This window comes from Hemiscyllium ocellatum, chromosome 14 (assembly GCF_020745735.1).
Source record: "Hemiscyllium ocellatum isolate sHemOce1 chromosome 14, sHemOce1.pat.X.cur, whole genome shotgun sequence".
NCBI classification, from domain to species: domain Eukaryota; kingdom Metazoa; phylum Chordata; class Chondrichthyes; order Orectolobiformes; family Hemiscylliidae; genus Hemiscyllium; species Hemiscyllium ocellatum.
In genome coordinates this window covers 39,936,022-39,956,476 of record NC_083414.1, presented here as the reverse complement: position 1 = coordinate 39,956,476, position 20,455 = coordinate 39,936,022, and the positions used below count along the sequence as shown (strand labels likewise).

At 40.2% G+C, this 20,455-nt stretch overlaps 1 protein-coding gene across 3 annotated transcripts in view; it reads left to right on the top strand.

Annotated features, from left to right (window-relative positions):
* Positions 1–20,455, top strand: part of cadpsa (Ca2+-dependent activator protein for secretion a) — a 628,699-nt gene that overhangs the window by 487,876 nt on the left and 120,368 nt on the right. For all 3 annotated transcript variants that reach the window (XM_060835662.1, XM_060835661.1, XM_060835663.1), the window contains exons 18-19: positions 7,625–7,781; positions 9,109–9,250. In XM_060835662.1, the coding sequence (XP_060691645.1) occupies positions 7,625–7,781; positions 9,109–9,250 (299 nt within the window). The remainder of the gene's footprint in view (positions 1–7,624; positions 7,782–9,108; positions 9,251–20,455) is intronic.

The following is a 20,455-nucleotide window of genomic DNA, read 5'->3' as shown; positions in this document are numbered from 1 at the left end:
CCTTCTGGTTTACAGAACTCTGAATGAAACATGAAACACCAGGGGCAAGGGTTTTTGAGTGCAAGATCAAGAATCCAAAGTCAGGTCCTGTTATAAGTCCAGACCCCACATGGCATGTTCCAGATTCATCCTGCCATGTTTTACTGGCCTGCCATCAAGCTAAGGACCAAGGGCTAACACATGAATCTATTGGCCTGTAAGAAAGCCACTAGTAATGGCACATCAACAACCCCACTAGTCAAGTAGGAGTTACATATTCATAATGTAATGAGAGGGGAACTTCAAAATGGAAGTGCCCCCTGAGCAAAAATCAACATTTTTCATGTTTCAAAGTGCCAGAAGCATCATCATGGAGGAGGATTCCTCCAGTGACTGGAGCTGTGTCCCAGCAGCCATGGGTGTTCCAGGTGGAAGTCCCTCCTGGACTGCAATGCAAGACCCTCGTTTCTTGTCATGACCCTGCCAGTGGTTGCCAGGCTGTGGTTCAGGCTCATAAAACTTACCCATGTTGCCAACTGGAAATCCCAGTGGGCCAGGAAATGGTTTTAATTTCTCTCAGTTGGCTACCCATATCTTAAAGACAGAAACCTGTTGCAACCCTGAGATAGCTTGGGATTACAATCCTAACAGAGAGCCAGCTCAACTTGTGCGTTCATCAACCACTGATCCTGAGCCTGATCTGCTTTTAAAATTCAGTCCAGTCCTTAAGCTTTCATACAAGACTCTAGTGCATCTTCCTGATAGGGTGTGATTAAATTTAATGGGACTGCCTCCAGGTCAAAATTAAACAACAACCTACAACAATCCTGGGATGGTGGTTGCATATTGGAAATGTCACTGGAAACGTAATCCAGAGACCCATGCTAATGTTCTGGCCCATGGGTTCAAATCCCACCATGGCAACTAGTAGAATTTCAACTCAATCGATAAAATCAGGAGTTGAAAGCTAGTCTTAGTAGTGGTGACTTTAAACTATCATTGATTATCATAAAACCGATCTGGTTCCCTAAAGGACATCTACATCCTATCTGTTCTGATCTATTTTGTGACTCCAGTTCCACAGCAATGTGTTGCACTCATAAAAGCCCTCAGTTCAAGGGTAATTAGGAGTCAGCAATAAAGGTTGATCTTTCCAGTGGCATCACATGAATGAATACATTAATCCTATCTCAGAATGTCAAGGTCTACGTGCCTTTGGTACTTCTGCTTTACAAGTTGCCAAGTTATGTCACCTATTACATTCTGATCTACAATGTCAAGAAATTGGAAGGACCATAGTCATTGCATCATTAAATGATTCTTCCAAACTCCATAGGCGAGAATATTGTTAATTCCTCTATGAAATGAATAACTGTTTGCTAAGGTGAAGCAGCTCTGGGTTGGAGACATAACTGGAAAAGCCTGATGATCATCTGGCAAGCTTGCTTAGACTCCCTTTTGTCTTATTTAGGACCTAGTAGCCATCAACTCCACTGTATGGATTAACAGAATTTAAACTTTATGAAGGTCTTTTCTTATTTTGAAATACAATGTGCAACTGAGTAGGTAAATCTCAGGGAACTCAGACTGGTTTCATATCCTGCCTACCTCCAGTCCAAAAGAAAAAATCCAAAGTAGGTGAAACCCATTGCTCCCACACTTCTTAAATGATATCCCAATCTGTGTAATCCAACAGTGATGAAATCATTGAGTAAGAGCCCAAGATCTCAGTCAGACTTCTGATGAAAGGAAATGTTTCTGAAATTCTGGGTTGAATTTTACATGGGGATGTACTTGTTACACCCCAACCTCACCTCCTCTGAAGACATAGCCACAGGAAACCATAAAACCCCATTACTCTTTCCCTCTATTCATCGATGCTCATGACCTGCTGAGTATTTACAGTGTTTTCTCTTTTCATCTCAGATATCTAGTATCCATGGTTTTTTTTGTTGTTTCGAATGACTTGCTTCTCACTTGGGGAAGATGCATGCTCAGCAGAGTGATAAATAGCACATAATTGGCGTTGAACATTATGGTTATCCCCTGCAATTATTATTTATTTCCAGTTTTACTCTCAGTTTAACCTCTTGAAGTGGTTACCCAACTATAATAAATTCATTTTTTGTTTTAAATCGGCATTATTTATAGTTTATGGGCCAGAACCAAAAAGCAAGCTTAAAAGCTGTTGCCAATAACCCTTCACTAATTTCCTTCATGGAAAGTAATCTGCTACCCCTATTATTCTGCTGTACATGTGACACCAGTACCACTCTAGATGGTTAACTTAATGCTGTTAAGGTAACAAGGAATGGGTAATAAATGCTGCCTTGTTTGTTTTAACAACATTATAAGAGAAGTAAAATGTATATAAATTTTAACATTGTATTCATGACTTGTAACTCAAGGCCAGATGCACTGTAGAAACAGTGTACACTTGTTTAAACAACATAAGATTTGACCTTTTTCTTCTCCCGAGGTACCCATTATATCAGAGAGGCAGCATCTTCAAGGTCTGTATCTGAAAGATCTTATTGTAAATTGTGTTGTTTAGGATTCCTCAGAGCATAAAGCTCTTGTAGATGATACACAAAGCTACAGTTTGGACATACTGTCACAAGGTAGTAGGATGCAGGTTTGTGACTGCGAATGCCCACCTGCTGAGTTTCTGGTATTGGCTGAGCTGTCAGAGGAAGGCATCAAGCAGCGTTCAGGAGCTCTCCCACAGGGAATGAGAGAGGGAACTCAGATCAGAGGATAAGTCACTAAATATTAAACAAAGTGCATTGGCAAAGGGCTGGGAATATACCACCTGTCCACCATTGCTCTGTAACCTTGGGGGGAGCTGGCGAATAGAGGAGAGAGAAGCATAAATAACAAGAAAAATATGTACAGACTTCTGTCTGTGTGCCCCTGTTTAATTAGAACATTTTACTTCCCAGGAATCAGTCTAATGCTATTCCAATTTCTAAATTATTTCACTTGTAAAACTTTGAGTATTACAATAACCTGAGCATCAAAGTTCATGGAACAAAAGCTGAAAGTTTGCTGAAGGCTGAATATTTATCAAAAATTCCTGATTGAAATGGAATAAGTAAATTTAGTATCTCAGTGCAAAAATAGATTTCCCAGTGCCTTAGTTTATTCCTATCAGAAGAAGAAAGCCTCAGTGTTTTCTTGAGTAACGCTTACTCCAAGTTCATCCTTTACATAATAGACAAGCAGGAAGCTGGAAGAATATAACAAGCCAGGCAGCATCAGGAGGTGGAAAAGTCAACATTGTGGGTGGAACCCTTCTTCAGAACTTTACATCCTTCACATGAAGCCCACCTTCAGTTCCTTGGCCAAACAAACCTTCCTTCCTGGCTCTCATATTAGCTGATATTCTCAATGTTTCTCTTTCCTCAAATGCACCTGTCCTCCCTTTCAAATCTGCTGACATCCTCTCTCTCCTCAAAGAACACACCCTAGTTCTCCATCCTTGCACATTACCAGCGTATTTCAATTTTCACATTCCTTTCTGAAGTCCTTGAATGCATTGTCATCTCTCAAATTTGTGTCCATCTTTCTTGGAGTTCCATGTTTGAACCTGTCCACAATGCAGAAATGAACTTTTTCCAAAATCACACATGATATCCTTTGTGACAAAGGTAAATCTATCCCTCCTCATCCTTCTTGACATTTTCCAGTCTTTGACACGGTTGACACACAATCAATGTGCAAAGTCTTCCTAAGTCATCCAAAAGGATTAGTCTGCCCTTGGCTGGTTCTATTCAATGGCACAAAAATGTTTTTAAGACCTATAAATAGTCATACAGATGACGACGTGCGATTATCCTATCCCCCATTGCTTTTGATACAGGCTGTGCATAAGCTACATGCTGTCTGCTCATTTAAATGATTGCAGAATGCAGCCAACACTAAGCACATTGCTGAGTGGCTGCATGCCTCCTAAGCAGGGGGCACAAAGGCATCAGAGGCTAGTATAAGTTCAAGCCAGTCATCACAAACTAAACCAGCTAGCATTTCTTAAAGGAGAGATATATTTTATGGGACCAGGTGTTGAAAGTGATGCTGAATGTTAGTTTGGAAAAGGCACAAGAAAAGCATAACAACACTTAAGGCATGCTCCAACATTCAGGCCAAACATGAGGTTAATGGAAGGAGAGGGTTGCTGTATCCACAGAGGACAAGGAGGCCTTCCAGCCAAACTCTGAGAAGGCAATGGGAACAGATAGCTATGCAGGTGAATGCCAGCAGTGTAACCCTAAGGACTTGGATCCAGTGCTGAAAGAAGGTCAGCACATGTACTTGCATGCGTGGTGAAAGCCAGTGAATGTCCCTTCAAATGCCATCTCTAACCAACTACAGTACCACCCTCACACAGCATTCTATGCACTTTGCCTACATCACTCATATTTCAGATATGACTCATGCTTCACCCTTTCACACTGAGCACTACTGCAAGGTTACCTACACCCATTCCAAATTTCAGAAAGCCTTCTGTGGGTTATGCTGCAGCCAGTGGTTCTGCACAGCACAAGGAGCACTAGATCACACAAAGTCATATGGAAGATAGACACAAAGGGAATATGCAAGGCTGATTGATTGACTGGTCAATTGAATACTGGAAGGCTTGTTTGATAATATTGGTTTGGAGAGTTTGTGTTGTGTTGATTTTTACTTCAGTGTTGCAAACAAGAGGATGCTGTGTTAGAATAGGAATTGAGATGCTCATCATTGATACCACACCATGTGATCTAATCAGGGACAGCCCAGACAGAAAACTGATGCATTAGTTGCCTCTTCCTCCCTATCTCCCTGCTTTTTTTCAACTCCTTATACTCTCCTCCTCAGTGACTCAGCATACATTTGGTTTCAAGGGCTGAGTCCTCAGGTTGTGCAGGATGTGGCAGGCTAAAACAGATCATGCCATGCATTCTGGAGAGTAACATGGGTCTCATCCAGAGCAGTACAGGCAACAAAAATATGGCTTAAACACTCCAGTAGTCTGGTGACATTTATCATGGCAACCTGTCATTATTAGTATGATGTTCCTGTATGTATTGGGGTGGACACCAGCTACTCAGTGAGGGACTTGAATGAACCCTATTTGTTGTGATGGTTCTGTGAATTTACATGTAATATTGTGGTGTCCTCATTGACAACACGTATCATGTGCAAAGCTTGTTATCCTGACAAAGCAGCATGCGTACTATAGCATTCATTATTAAGATCCAAGGTCAGAGTAGAATCCTTAATGTCAGGACCAGAGCCCCTACCACATGTCCTACTGCTCCTGATAGACTTCACCAACTCTAAGTGAAAGTACAAATACCAAAAACTGGCATTGAGCCAGTAACATCCAACATCAGTTAGCATAGGAGCAATTGATGAGCATTTCAAAGATCCGTTATGGGGTTCTTCTTTCAGCTGAGCATGTGTTCGGTCACATGAAGTCAAGAGATAGCGTTAGGTGAGTGTTCAGGTTGAAAATAGCATTGCTATAGTCAAATCAGTATTACACACTGACTACATCACAATCTGCCTTCTTTGCATGATTTTGACAGATGTTTCTTGTTCTATTGCTAACAATGCAGCCAAAATAGTTTCCGTTGCAGTCCACACCAGAAGTCTCTATATTTTGTACAGGCAGTGTTTTGGTCACAAAACACCAGCTTGCAGCCATAAGTACTGGTGTTTGAAACACCAGCTCTTGCAGCTTAGGCATATAATAGGCCTATTAGCATTTTTGACACTGCACTAAATTTCCAATTAATTTTCACTGTCATGTCAAACTGAACTAATCTAAGCCTATTTCCTCCACAAGTTCTGCGTCATTGCTAAGTCTCAGTCCTGACTCCAAGGTAAAAGCATTGTGACATTGGAATTGCATCACACTGGCACAAAGATTGCAACACAATTATACCCTTAAATGCATATAATACTTCCAGTTCAACTGAAGACAATTATTTTCTTATAACTTTCAGCAGGGAAACACAGACTTTAAACCCAACTGAACAAATAAACCAACCTATCTCTGAGCATAGTTGACCTCTCTTAGTTGTGTAGGATAAATACAAAATTGCGGGTAACCAAAGTTGAATGGCAACACTGACTGGGTTTGCTAAATATATCTGTGGAAAATAGGGAGATTGATCTATAGATTTGGCAACCAATTAGGTCAAAATAGACATATGCCTGAAATTGAACTTCTTTATAAACCAACATAGGGCAAATTTAAAATATAAATACTCTCTTTTACATTACATTTGATCACTTCAAGAAATTCTGGGTCATTTATCTTATTCCAGCTAAGTGGTGGCCCAATGATGTCAACCATCAGATCTTTTTTTTTTAAATCAAACCATGGATTGATTTTAGATTTAGATGTGACTCTCAATCTTGGTTGGATTCTGCTAAAACTTAAATCAGCAATCATAGATAGGTCATTGGTCACCTGCAATGATTAAAATTGAGCTGTGAAGCTGACGGGTTAGAAAGAGTGTTAACATTTCAGGTCAATGAGTTTTCATCATAGTTCTAATGAAAGATCAATGACCTGAACTGGTAATTCAGGTTCCTTCCAGAGATGTTGCATGATTTGTTCAATTTTCTGAGCACTTTTTTTGCTCTTGTTTTAGATATCCAGCATCCACGTTATATTTTTGTGCGGCGTGAGGCTAGAAATGATATTTGTTCTAGGTTCTATTTCTGGCTGTGAATGAGTGCACTCTACTTCCTGACCTTAGACCAACATTACTAGAAACCAGAAATATGTACAGCACTCAATTGTCATCCCAGATGGACTCCAGAAAGAGCGACCTCCAAAGACAAAACAAAAGCTTAAAAATAATTCTAACAACTTTTAAAAATTTGACCAGAATTTCAAATATAATCCCATATATATGACAAATTATTAAACAAGAATACTTTTAGTGTCCTTTAGGGCCTTAAGGACATAAATAGAGGAATATATATAAAATAAGACTGGCATTATGTTGCCTCAGCATTATTGTATAATGTTCCATTGTCGGCACCACCATATGTTGCATGTTACTAGCCAGCAACAGATACACGACAAACATGCATGCATTTTTCAACACATTCACATCTCCGTCACCCAGAATGTGAATGTAACTTCCCTAAACTCATTGGAAGCCTGCCTCAAAGGCTGGAAAGCATGCACAAGTCCTAGCTGCATGAATATCTGGAGTGCAAACTAAAAATAGCCAAAATACCTAAAGAAGCATTGTCTTGTAGTAAGCTGGTAAATGGCATGACTCCAGTGAGTTATTGTTAAGAGAACAACAAAAAAAATTAACATTTATCGTATTTGGATCATTCTAGCTGTGTATGTCACTCAGACTATAAATGATTATAACATCCTATACTGTACAAAGTTTGGAAATACAGTCCTCCTTCTCCATCGGAATGAATTGGACTAAGAAAGAGATATAGAATAATACTGTTCTTGAAGCCTAGCATCAGGTTGCTTGTTTCTTTACAATAACTCCTTTGATTCCATAATATGAACACCTACCCTATAAATTAGACTCAACCCAGATTATTACACAGCTTTATGAAATGATGAAGAAATGTTATTTGTATTCATTTTCTTTTCCTCTGGCTTTGTTCTTCTAAGGCCTTTGCTTGGTGGTCAGATTTGATGGTTGAACATGCAGAGACCTTCTTGTCCCTGTTTGCAGTCGACATGGACGCTGCTTTAGAGACACAGGCCCCGGACACCTGGGACAGCTTTCCGTTATTTCAACTGCTCAATGATTTCCTGAGGAGTGATTGTATGTATCACTTTCCAATAAATGTCTTTTAATTGACTACTTCACTATTATTTTCTTGATGTGTTCTTAATTAATTTCTTCTCTATTACAATAAGTCTTGATCAGTTTATAATTAGGCATAAAAGACCACATATATTGAGGTTTGACAATGTGTGGGAGAATCAGTAAAGAACATGTTGGGGTAATAGACTAGGAATTGGACCTTTGGTTGCATAAAACAGATAAAACAAAGACTAATTTTGAAGGCTAGTGTTTGAGTTTGGGTGGAACCAACTTCCATCACTCAAAAACAGGGATTAGACCCTTTACATTTTCTAATGAATAGACTGAAGCATGTTGTTATGACCCCTTTGAGAATTGGACTATGCTGAGCAAGAAAGTATCAAACTTCTCCACTCAGTTTCCCACATGTAGATGTCAACCAACTGACCACCAGAGAGTGGTGAGTCCTTAATACCTTTCGCTTTGCTAGGAGCTGCATAGTCCTCATGAGTATTGCTGCTACAATTAGACCTCCTCCTATTGTATGTGCTCCCTCAACTCCCATTCTTTTTTATAGCCAGGAGAGATTGTTGCTGGAATTTATTCCTACAAAAGGGCAAGCTACCTTTTGGTGGTATAATAGGGCTCATGCTTTTAATTTAGATGAGGCTTAAGGTCCAATTTCAGGTTGGTCTTCAGATTCTCAATTCAGGTATATGTTGAAGATGCATTGCCTTCATTCCTGAAACCATGTGCTCACAAATTTTTATTCCATAATGATTGCACTAAGCAGACAGTGAATTATTTTTAAAATATATCTTGTTATTCTGGTTCTTCAGAGAGTACTAACCAACATTATTATCAAAATGCCCTTGAACAAAATGAATTACAGATGATGCCAGGGCTTAAGAGGTGTAAATAATCAGAAGCTTGTATGAACTCTTGAATTTCCTTGAGTATAAATTGTTTACAAAAAAACACTATGATAGCACGAATGTGGACAAAACTATTTCCTCTGCTACAGATTTCAAGAGCAAGGGTACAAAATCGTAAAATTAGAGCTTTGTCATTCAGAGGCAAAATCAGAAAGCTTTTTTTTAAACTAGAAGGTGGTAGAACTTTGAGCACTCAGCACCAAAGTGCACTGGAACCTGGACATTGGAACTTTTCAGACTGACATAGATTTTTGTGAAGTGTTTCAGGGCTATGAAGCAAAAGTGGGTTGAGCTCAGTCATGATCTAATTAAAAAGTAGAGTCAGCACGAGGGACTGAGTAGCCCACTTTAATCTTCTGTGTTCCCAGTAATACAAATTAATAAATCTGTTCCTTAATTCTCAATTTTAGACAATCTGTTAAATGGAAAATTCCACAAACACCTTCAAGATGTCTTCGCTCCTCTTGTGGTTAGATACGTCGACCTGATGGAGTCATCAATTGCACAGTCGATTCACAGGGGCTTTGACCGAGAATCATGGGAACCTGTAAAGTAAGGGCACATCCTTTGATATATTTTGGGTTTGGATGCTGTTGGACGAAGATTGACACATTGTGACCAAATTTCCAATACCAGGATTTTTTTTTAATGTGAAGAAGCATAGCACCTTGATGCAAAAGTAAATTAACAATCAAAGTTCAACTTAAAGGAAAACTCTAAGTTGTAAAACTGAAATGATTTTAGTTTGCTATAAATATTTTACTTATTAAGTTTTGATTGGCTCCACATTATCACTATTAATTCCTATTCAATGGATTACTTTCCCTAGCTCTTAATAACTAGGGAGGACAGTGACATAGTGATTGAAAGATCAGTAATCCAGTTTGCCAGGCTAATATTCTGCTGATGTGGTGCAGATCCTACCACGACAGCCAGTGGAGTTTAAGATAAATGCAGAAATGAAAGCAAGCCTGATGGTGATCACAGAACCACTGTTATAAAGGCTATCGAACACACTAATATCTTTAAGGGGAGGAAATCCATTTCCTTTACCTGATCTGGCCAACCTATGATTCAGGATCTGCAGCATTGTGGTTGATTCTTAAATGCCCTCTGAAGTGACCTATCAAGCTACTCATATCAAACACACAAAAAAGCCTAAAGGAAGAATGAAACTAGAAAGGATCATTGACCTAGGCACTAGAAACGACAAGAGTGCAAGCAGCCTGTCAAACCTACAAAGTCATCCTTAAGAACATCTGGGGGCTAGTGCCAAAATTCAGAGAAGTGTCACAGGGACTAGACAATCAAAATTCTGACATAGTCATTCTCACATTCACCAAATCTTACTTTATCACCACCATGCCTGGGCATGTCTTGTCCCACCAGCAGGATAGACCCACCAGACATGGGAGAGAGTTCCCCAGGGATCTTCAAATTGTCTCCAGACCCAATGAAGTCTCATGGGATCAGGTTGAACATGACCACCCCCATCAGCTGATGAGTCAGTTTTCCATGTTGAACAGCAGCATTGCATGTGGCAAATGTAACTATCCTTGACTGTATTAATAGGAATGATCACAGCATAGTCCCTTTGGTGACAAAAGTCCCATCTTTACATTCAGCATATCCTCCGCCTTATATCTAAATGGGCTGAATGGGGCAGATTTTGATCAGATTCAGCAACTTAAAGCTGAGCACCCCTGAGACACTGTGGGCCATCAGCAGCAGCAGAATTGTATTCAACTTTCTCATGACTCGGCATAACTACCATTACAGACGGGCGGAGATCAACTCTGATTCAATGAAGAGTACAGGAGGTTATGCAAGGAGCAGTATGATGTGTGCCTAAAGTTGAGGTGTCAACCTGGTGAAGCCACAATGCAGGACTATTTACACACAAAACAACCGAAGCAGTATCCAATGAACAGTGTTAAGCAATCATTCAAACAAAGGAGCAGACTGAAGTTCTACATTCTTGCTGCATCTAGGCAGATTCCTGCTCCTCAGATGCTGCCTGACCTGCCCTGCTTTTCCAGCACTACTCTAATCTTGACTTCCTGCTGCATTTGTCAGGAACAATAGTAGACACTTAAACAACAAACAGAGACTCAACAAGACAGAATCTGACCATCTCCCCATGACAATAAATGGTATTACCATTGCTGAATCTCCATTATCAACATTGTAGAGTCACCATTGACCAGACATTGTACTAGAGTCGAGGGTGTGGTGCTGGAAAAGCACAGCAGATCAGGCAGCATCCAAGGAGCAGGATGCTGCCTGACCTGCTGTTCTTTTCCAGCACCACACTCTCAACTCTGATCTCCAGCATCTGCAGTCCTCACTTTCTCCAAAACATTGAACTAGACAAGCCACATATATACTTTAGCTACAAAAGGTCAGAGGTGAGGAATTCTGCAGTGAGTAATTCAGATCCTAACTCTCCAAATTAGGTCCATCCATCTGCAAAGCACAAATCATGATAGAATGCTATCTTTTTGCCTGGATGAATACAGCTCCAGCAACACTAAAAATGTGTGAAACCATCCAAGGTAAACAACCTGCTTCACTGACATCCAACCACCACCTCCGGCACTGATGACCAGTGGCACCAGTGTGAACAATCTCAAGATGCACTGCCACAATTCACAACAATTTGCAGTACCTTCCAAACCTGTGCCCACTACCACCTAGAAGGACTTAGTCAGCAGATTCATGAGAACACAGATATCGGTCAGATCCTCTTCAAGAAAACTGCCATGTTGTTTTGGAACGATATTATGTTCCTTCATTGTTGCTGGTACACTGTCTTAGAATTCTGTTTCGAGCACCACCATAAATGTACCCAATCCCTAGTGGACTGCAGCAGTTGAAGAAACTCCAGTGCCTACTCTGAAAACAGTGTGCAAACATAAAGACTGTTGAAACTTATACTTGCCACGAGTGGGGAGCATGACACAAGCATTATGCAGTTTGGCAGTGATTCACTTTTTCAGTTCATGTAACCAACAAGTAGACTCGTGGTTGGAAAGTCTGAGTGCTGCAATGCCAGTCAAAACTCAGGTTGTTACTTTAGTGAGATCAGGTTGGGAAATAATTTTGATAGGAGGGCTTGAAGTGAATTTAAATTAGAAAGCAAAAGAGAAGAGTTTTGAGCTAAAATACCAAAGTTCTGATCAGAAACTTGAAAGGGAAAAGGTAGGACTCTGATGGTGCTACGGTATTGTCTCTAGTTTCAAGCCAGAGGGCCTGGATTCAACACCCACTTACTCCTATGCTGTGTCACAAAAAATCAGAACAGATTGATTTAAAGTATCCAAGAGTGAAAAGATCATTTAGAGCCCAAATTGTTTATTTATTGCTTCAGATGTAGACTAAGTTTTAAAACTGCAAACTTAATTAAGCATACACATATTGAACTATGTAAAGTAGCAATGGATAAAGATACATGAATTAGAAACAATGGGGGTCATCATTGTTTGGAATGCAGCGGAAAATTTCTGATTGTCAATGAGGTTATAACTCTGATCCCAACTTTCCATTCCATTTAAGTTAACAAAAAATAAAATTGGGCAGGGTGTGCAGGGCCAAAAGACAAGTGACAGTTTTTCAGTGAAAATTACTCTCATATATTTTGTGTTCAGTAATTCAAAGGATGTCAGCATCACTAGCTAGGCCAGCATTTATTGCCCATCCATAATTATCCATGGGCAGTTCAGAGGCAACCACATTGGTGTGTGTCTGGAGTCACCTTTTAAGCCAGACCAAGTAAGGACAACAAAGTTTTTTCTGTAAAGGACATTAGTGAACCAGATGGGGTTTACAACAATCAACAATGGTTACAGGTGCGGCACAGTGGCTCGGGGGGTTACCACTGCAACCTCACAGTGCCAGGAACCCAGGTTTGATTCCAGCCTGAGCTGTCTGTCTGTGGGGAGTTTGCACATTCTCCTTGTCTCTGTATGGGTTTCCACTGGGTGCTCCAGTTTCCTCCCATAATCCAAAATGTGCAAGTTAGGTGGATTGGCCATGCTAAATTAGAGTCATAGAGATGTACAGCATGCAAACAGACCCTAAAGTCCAATCCATCCATGCTGACCAGATATCCCAACCCAATCTAGTCCCACCTGCGCATTCCATGCATGTACCACCCTCTGTGTGAAAAAGTTGCCCCTTAGGTCTCTTTCATATCTTTTCCCCCTCACCCTAAATCTATGCCCTCTACTTGTGGTCTCCCCAACCCCAGGGAAAAGACTTTGTCTATTTATCCAATCCGTGCCCCTCATCATTTTGTAAATCTATAAGGTCACGCTTCAGCCTCGACTGGGTGTTATAGCTCAAAACTGACTTCATTAAACATGATCATTTGTGTGAGGTAGAGGTAATGGTAAAAATATTAAACCAGTGTTTTGTATCTGCCCCCACTAACAGAATGGATGGTACGAAACTTGCAATTAAACAAGGAGAAAGAGGTTATGGATACAACAATAATAGATTTAGTGTATTAAAAATGTCTATGGCACCAAATGTTGATAAATACCATGATCTCTATGGAATGCAAATACCAGAAGAACTGATTACAATCTTAATCCTCTAGGGTAGTCGAGGATTGGAGGTTTGCTAATGTTATCCCATTATTCAAGTAAGGGGAGAGAGATGTTGCTTAGCACTATCAATTCAAAACTGGTCATGCATGAGACATTCTTGATTATTCGTAGCTTCAGAATTATATTCAACCACAACCTATTTAGAGTGGTATGGTGGCTCAGTGGGTAGCACTGCTGCCTCACAGTGCCAGGGATCCATATTCAAGTCTTACCTCAGGTGACTGTCTGTGTGGAGTTTGCACATTCTCCCCCCTTTTTCTGAATGGGTTTCCTCCAGGTGCTCTGGTTTCCTCCCACAATGCAAAGGTGGGCAGTTTAGGTGAATTGACCATGCTACATTGCACATAGTGTTAGGTACATGAGTCAGGGTAAATGTAGAGTGAAAGGGGAATGGGTCTGGGTGGATTCTTCAGAGGGTCAGTGTGTACTTCCTGGGCCAAAGCCCTGTTTCTATATTGTAGGGACTCTAATCTAATCTAATAACCTCATGACCTGGCCTATCTCCCTTTCTACCATTACCACCAATAAAAAGTGTAACAACAGCATCAGCCATGCCTGAAACAAAGAAGTGTCCATCCATTGAAGTTACATCACATGACTACTTGCATACAAAGCAGCATAAGGAGTCGGGAATAGTGGTGCACAATTAAACTCACTGGAAAATGAGATTCCATAAATATCCCCAACATCAATCTTGGAGTAGCCTAACTCATCAGTGCAAAAGACAAGATTGAAACATTTAGTATCTTAAGCCGAGTGTCAAGTGGACGATCAGTCTTAGCTTACTCCTCAGTCTCGAATGTCAACTCGATTCACTCCGTGTAATAATAAGAAATGGCTGAAAATACAAAATACAGCAAAAGATATAGGGCTGTGATCACATTCTGACAATAGTACTGAAGATTTGTGCTCCAGTACTAATCAAGCCCCTCGCTTAGTTGTTTCAGTAAATTACAACACTGGCATCTATCCAACAATGGATAAGATTGCCCAGATATGTCCTGTTCATAAAAAGCAGGGCAAATCCAACATGACCAATGACTGCCCTCTCTGTCCACTCTCAATCATCAGCAAAATGACAAAGGGTGTAATTGGCAATGCTTTCAAGTAGCACTTACTAAACAATAACTTGCTCAGAGATGCTAAGTTTGAGTTCCTGCAGGCCATCAGCTCCTGACCTCATTACAATCCTGGTCCAAACATGGATAAAAGAGATGAAGGGAAGGTGATTGGCTTTGACATCAAAGTAACATGTAATGGTGGCACCAAGGAGCCCTAGCAAAACGTGAGTCACTAGGAATTTGGGAAAACTATGCATTGTTTGAAGTCAACTCAAAGGAAGATAATTGTGATTATACAACGCCAATTGGCTCAGGCATAGGACATCTCTGCAGTAGTTCCTCAGGATAGTGTCCTCAGCCCAAATATCTTCAGCTGCCTAATTAACTACCTCCGCGCCATCATAAGAACAGAGGTCAGATGTTCGCTGATGATTGCACAGTGTTCAGCCACATTCACAACTCCTCAGATACTGATACAGTCCATGTCCAAATGCAACAGGACCTAGACCACATTCTGGCTTGGGATTTTAAGGGGTAAGTAACATTTGCACCGTACATGTCACTGCCATCTACACATGTGCCATGCAATGACTATCTCCAATAAGAGAGAATCTGAGTATTTCCCTTGATATTCAATTGTGTAACCACAGCTGGATTGCCCCTCTATCAACATCCATTGACTAAAAACTGAACTGGACCAGTTATATAAATACTGCACTTACAACAGCAAGTGATAGGCTGTAAATTCTGTGGCAGATAACTTACCTCTTGACTCCCCAAAAAACTATTGTCCATCTTTAAAACACACGTCAGGAGTGTGATGCAATACTTACCACCTGTGTGGATGAGTGTGACTCCACTATCACTCAAAAAGCATGTGCCATCCAGGAAAAAACAGCTTGTTTGATCTAACAGCTTCAGCATTCACTCACTCCACCTCTGACATCCAGTATATCCCATTTATGCATTTCAGTAGCTCACCAAGACCCGTTAGATTGTGCCTTTAAAACTCAAAGGCTTTGAAAGCCTTTACCAACTCGATGAATAAGTGCAACAGAAACATGATGGACCACTGTCTATAACAGGCCCTCTCCAAAACACACAAAATCTGACGAGGAAATATATTGCTGTTCTTTCATTGCTGCTAGGTCAAATTCTTGAGACATTCTCCTTAACAACACAATAGGTGTCTGCATGACACAGGCTGCAGTGATTCAAAGAGCTGTAGCTCAGCACCATGTACCTAACAGCAATTGGAGATGGGCAATAAATGCTAGCTTAGCTATCAACAACCAGAATTTGAATTTAATGAATTTAAACAAACAGGAAACTGTAGATTGTCAGCCTAACAACAAGATTTTAAAGTTATTTCAAACTATTATCAAAAGCAAATCAAACTTCTATTTGAAAAGGTATGAGTTAACCAAGGAGAATCAGTATGAATTTGTTAAAGACAAATTGTACATAACAAACTTGATTGAATTCTTTAATGAAGTCATATTTATGAAGTAGACATGTATGGATTGATGTTTCCCAAGGATCAATTTGGGTTCATTGCTCATGTCAATTTTTTATAAATTACTTTCAGGAGCAACCTTACAAAGTTTGCAGAAAATATGAAACTTGGATAGTTAACCGTGATGAGGGTAGTTATAGGTTTCAGGATCACGTCGACAGGTGGTGCAATATGTAGGAGCATGGCAGACAGAATTCAACAAGTTAGAAGGGATGAATGATGCACCTTGGAAGACTGACATGGAAAGATAGTATTTTATAAATGGCATAATCCTGTAAAATGCAGGTGAGTAGAGAGGTCTTCGTATTCATATTCACAAATCCTTAAAGCTGGCATGGGAAGTCGATAAGGTGGTTAAAAAAGCATGTAGATTACTTGGATATATAAGAAATAGCAATGAATATAAAAAACAAAGAGGCCTTGCTGAAACCTTGTCAATCAGTGGTTATCCTTCATTTCTCGCACCACATTCCAGAAAATATGTAAACACTTTTGAAAGGATGATGAAGCAGGGGAACAGTGCTGGGTTACCAGGACGTTAACCGGGTTGAGTAGCTTCAGTTTTGTGGAAAGGTTAGCAAAATTAGGACAGTTATCTTGAGACAAAGAAGGTTAGTAGTTGCCCTGTTGAATATATTTCAAGTTGATGAGAGGTTTTGATTAAGTAGGTTTTGATTAAGAAAAGTCATTCCTTTGGTGAGTGAATCAACAACCAAATGTCGTTGATTTAAAATCATTTGGCAAAAGATCTAGAGGGCAGATAAGATTTTTTCACTATTGGAGAGTTACTGGGAGCTAAATGTTCTCCCTGAACAAGTGGTGAAAGTTGTTAAAAGTTGTTAAAAGTGAGTTGGATAGTTACTTAAGGATGAGGGGTTAGCCAGGTAATGGGTAAAAAGCTAGTGTGGGAGTAATTATTGCTGCTCTTTCCATAAGCCACCACAGCCACAATGTGTGATGGCCTTCAGTTTCCTTAAGTTTGTCTGACTCTATGATTTGCAAATTAAATATTTTGTTGTAAACATCGAACTGATGCACTAATATTTATCAGAAATGTGAATTTCCCTCTGTTAGTCACTGTGGCTTTCATATGACTCTCAGCTTATGCTTTCTAGGCAACTAGAGATGGAGAATCCATTCTAACAATTAAAGTTTACAATGCTTTGTCTGCTGAAGTTTGAGATTTTTTTTATTGGGTGTGTGCACTTCTTGTCCGCAGACAGGGGAGAAAATCACAAGAGATCCTTTCATAATCACTTTCAAGCGACTCCACTTCAAGTCTAACTCAGTGAAAACTAAGTATAAAAAGGGCTGGGAATTAGCTAAGGTTCCTTTCATAGACAACTAACCTGCCAGCACTCATTGGTCAGACTCTCACATGAACAGTAATCATGTAAATTGTAACTCAAAGGGCACATAACCCAATAATTTGAGGAAAATAAAAGAAAAATACTTAATAAAAATATTACCAGCAGTTCAGTCAAGTAGACTTCTTTTGGTTCAACATTCCACAGTGAAGCTGAATTATAGTTATATCCCTTTTAAGACATTTTACTGATTATACAATGGTGGTGCAAAGATTTGCACATTCTGTAAAATGAGGACTTAATAAAACTTTTTACAAGCTTGCAAAACAATCTACCTTAAATTTGAAAATTATGGCCCAAAATTTCTAATCTCCAGAATGACAGAGATAGGACACCGAACCCAAGATTTTATTGGAACCCAATGACTGAACTCTGTGATAATTGCCTAAGGCGTTTCTACTTGCATAGGGCAATTGCTCCCTGATACCTTTTGTAACTGAGATTCTGTATTCTTTCTGGAATATTTGCCTGAATAGTTACCCAGAAAATATTAGACTTGATGAAAACTTAGTCGACCTCCTGAAGTAACACGCCAATGACAATATCCAGTCCCACCTCTCTCCAATTGCCCCTCCTGACTGGGATATAGAAAAGTTTGAGTGATGATCCAAAAGCAGTTGTTGCTCTGTGGCAGATCAGGATCAAAATATGTCATTTCAAATGGGAATTGCCAAACGCAGGAAGTGGATTTTAACTCGCAGCTGGTCTGCAAATGGTAAGCACATTAGTGATTTAATTTACTGCCTGCCTGCGACAGAGCGAGGTCAGGATTTTAATCACGAGCTTCATTATCATTCTATTGACCACTATCTCTGGGAAAATCCTGCAACCCTTGCCGAATGATTGGCCTGAGAGTAGGAATGGATCAGAGCATTTGGTAAGAGTCTTTTGAGAGATGGGGGTTCAGGGAAATCCAGGGCAGGGAAAGCCACAGCTTCTCCTATAGAACTCACAAGAGCACTCCGGCTGATTTTAGTGCCATAAAGGAAAGCTTTAAAAATGATCAGTCTGGGCTTCTTCGTCGTCTTGGTAGATCTTCTGTAGAGGTCAGCTATCGCTTAGTTGGCAATATTCATGCTCCTTGAGCCAGAGGTTACAGGCTCAAATCTCACTTTTTGACTTGAGCACAAAAGTCTAGACTCTGCAATAGTGATCCCTGCAGTACCTGACTTGTCACTGCCTTCCACTCCAAAAATGACAAATTTATTCCTAATCTCTGATCCTGTATACACCCTGTAACCTCAATCCATGCCAATATGTTGCCATCAATGCCATATGCTTTGATTTTGCACAATAACCTCTGAAATGGGACTTTTATCAAAAGCTATCTGAAAATAAATCACTCCTACTGATTTTCCCTCCCTGGCTCTACTAATTTTGTGCTGATATAACTTGCATTTTTCTAATTTAAACTTCATCTACCACTCCTCGGTCCAATGACCCATATGATCAAATTCCTGTGGTATTCTGAGGTAACTTTCTTCACTGATCACTACACCTCCAAGTTTGGTCTTATCTGCAAACTTGCTAACTATACACCCTATGTTCACATCCAAATTATTTATATAAATGATGAAAAGCAGTGCACCCAGCACTGATCCTTATGGCACACTGCTGGTCGTAGGCCTCCAGTCTGAAAAGCAACTCTGCATCACCTCCCTCTGCCTTCCACCTTCGAACCAGTTCTGGCTAGAACTTCCAAATGGCTTGTTCTCCATGTATTCCTGACATCTATACAAATAAGTATCTCTGTAATTTGCTTGTAGAGTATATATTCCCATTACTTTGCTGAGTATTAGAGATTCCAGCTGTGCATTGTGATTTGACTTTACAATATTGCTGAACTTATGCGAAAACTATATCACATTTTATAATAGTTATCAGTATTAATCAGTAGGTAGAACCTGTTTTCATCTGCTCTTCTGCCAGTACTGCCTGAAATTGTAGTAATTCAGAGAAAAAGCTGATTCATTCCCCATTTTGCCTTAAATGAAACCCAGGTTTCCTGTGATGACTGTCCCCAATTGTGCCTGAAGAGGGCACAGTGATCTAAATCTAATGCAAATTAATGTCAGAGTTTGCAGTCAATACATACCTTGACAGCCTTTGATGGTATAATTCATAGGCAGATTGTCCCATTACAAAATTGATGCTACTGTACCCTGAGCTGTTTAGATATTATTCATCTGAAGAAAGAAGCTGATTTTTGTTTTCAGTTTTTTGAATAAATGCCAATTTGCAGGTTAAGAACTGATAATGTAAGAGACCTTGAACCCCCTAGGTTGAGCAGGTTGATCTTTACTATTGCCGATTAAATCTTTATTTTGGTACTTGGTATGAGTCTAAGGCATCAATGTGTGTGTACAGCGCTAAACTTTGGATCTTTTAAATTCAGATACTCAGAATAGAATAGAATATCCTTTGTTGTCCTGTGTACATCTTTGTAGGAGTACAGTGAAAAGCTTTTACAATGTCTGCCTCTTATAGTGACATCTTAGCTATAACTTCCTAGGTACAAATGTTGGATCCAACCGAGGAATAAAACTAGTTGCATTACTTTAGAGTTTAAAAATAATTTAGAATAGGACATCATTAAAAGGTTGACATTAAGTAAGATAGGACATTTCAAATAAACATTACATTATAGCATCTCAGAGCAGGGCCTCTGCACGTGATCTAACAATCCAACACCTATCCCCGCTCTACTCTAAGACTCCATTCCACTTGCACCCGCACTCAGCTGCTCCAAGGTAAGTCCCAGGACCGCTTACCCCTCGTCGGCCTCCGCCCTGTGCGCTGCTCCGGGGTTGCTTCCCCGCGTTGCTCCATGGCTCACTGCCCACACCTTTCTGGTGGTAGCAGCCCATGCGCTACTCCAGGGCTCGCTACTCAGCTGTTCCAGGGTTTGCAGCCCATGCGCTGCTCCAGGACTGCTTCCTGGCGCTGATCCAAGGCTTTTAGGCCAAGCATTGCTTCATTACTTGGTGTTCTGGGGTGTGCAGCCCACATGCTGTTCCAAGGCTTGCTGCTTGCACTGTTCCAGGGATCAGTAACTCAAGTGAAGTGAATCTGTTAGGAGAAAGGGAGGACTGCTGATGCTGGAGATCAGAGCTGAAAATGTGTTGCTGGAAAAGCACAGCAGGTCAGGCAGCATCCAAGGAGCAGGAGAGTCGACGTTTCGGGCGTGAGCTCTTCTTCAGGCT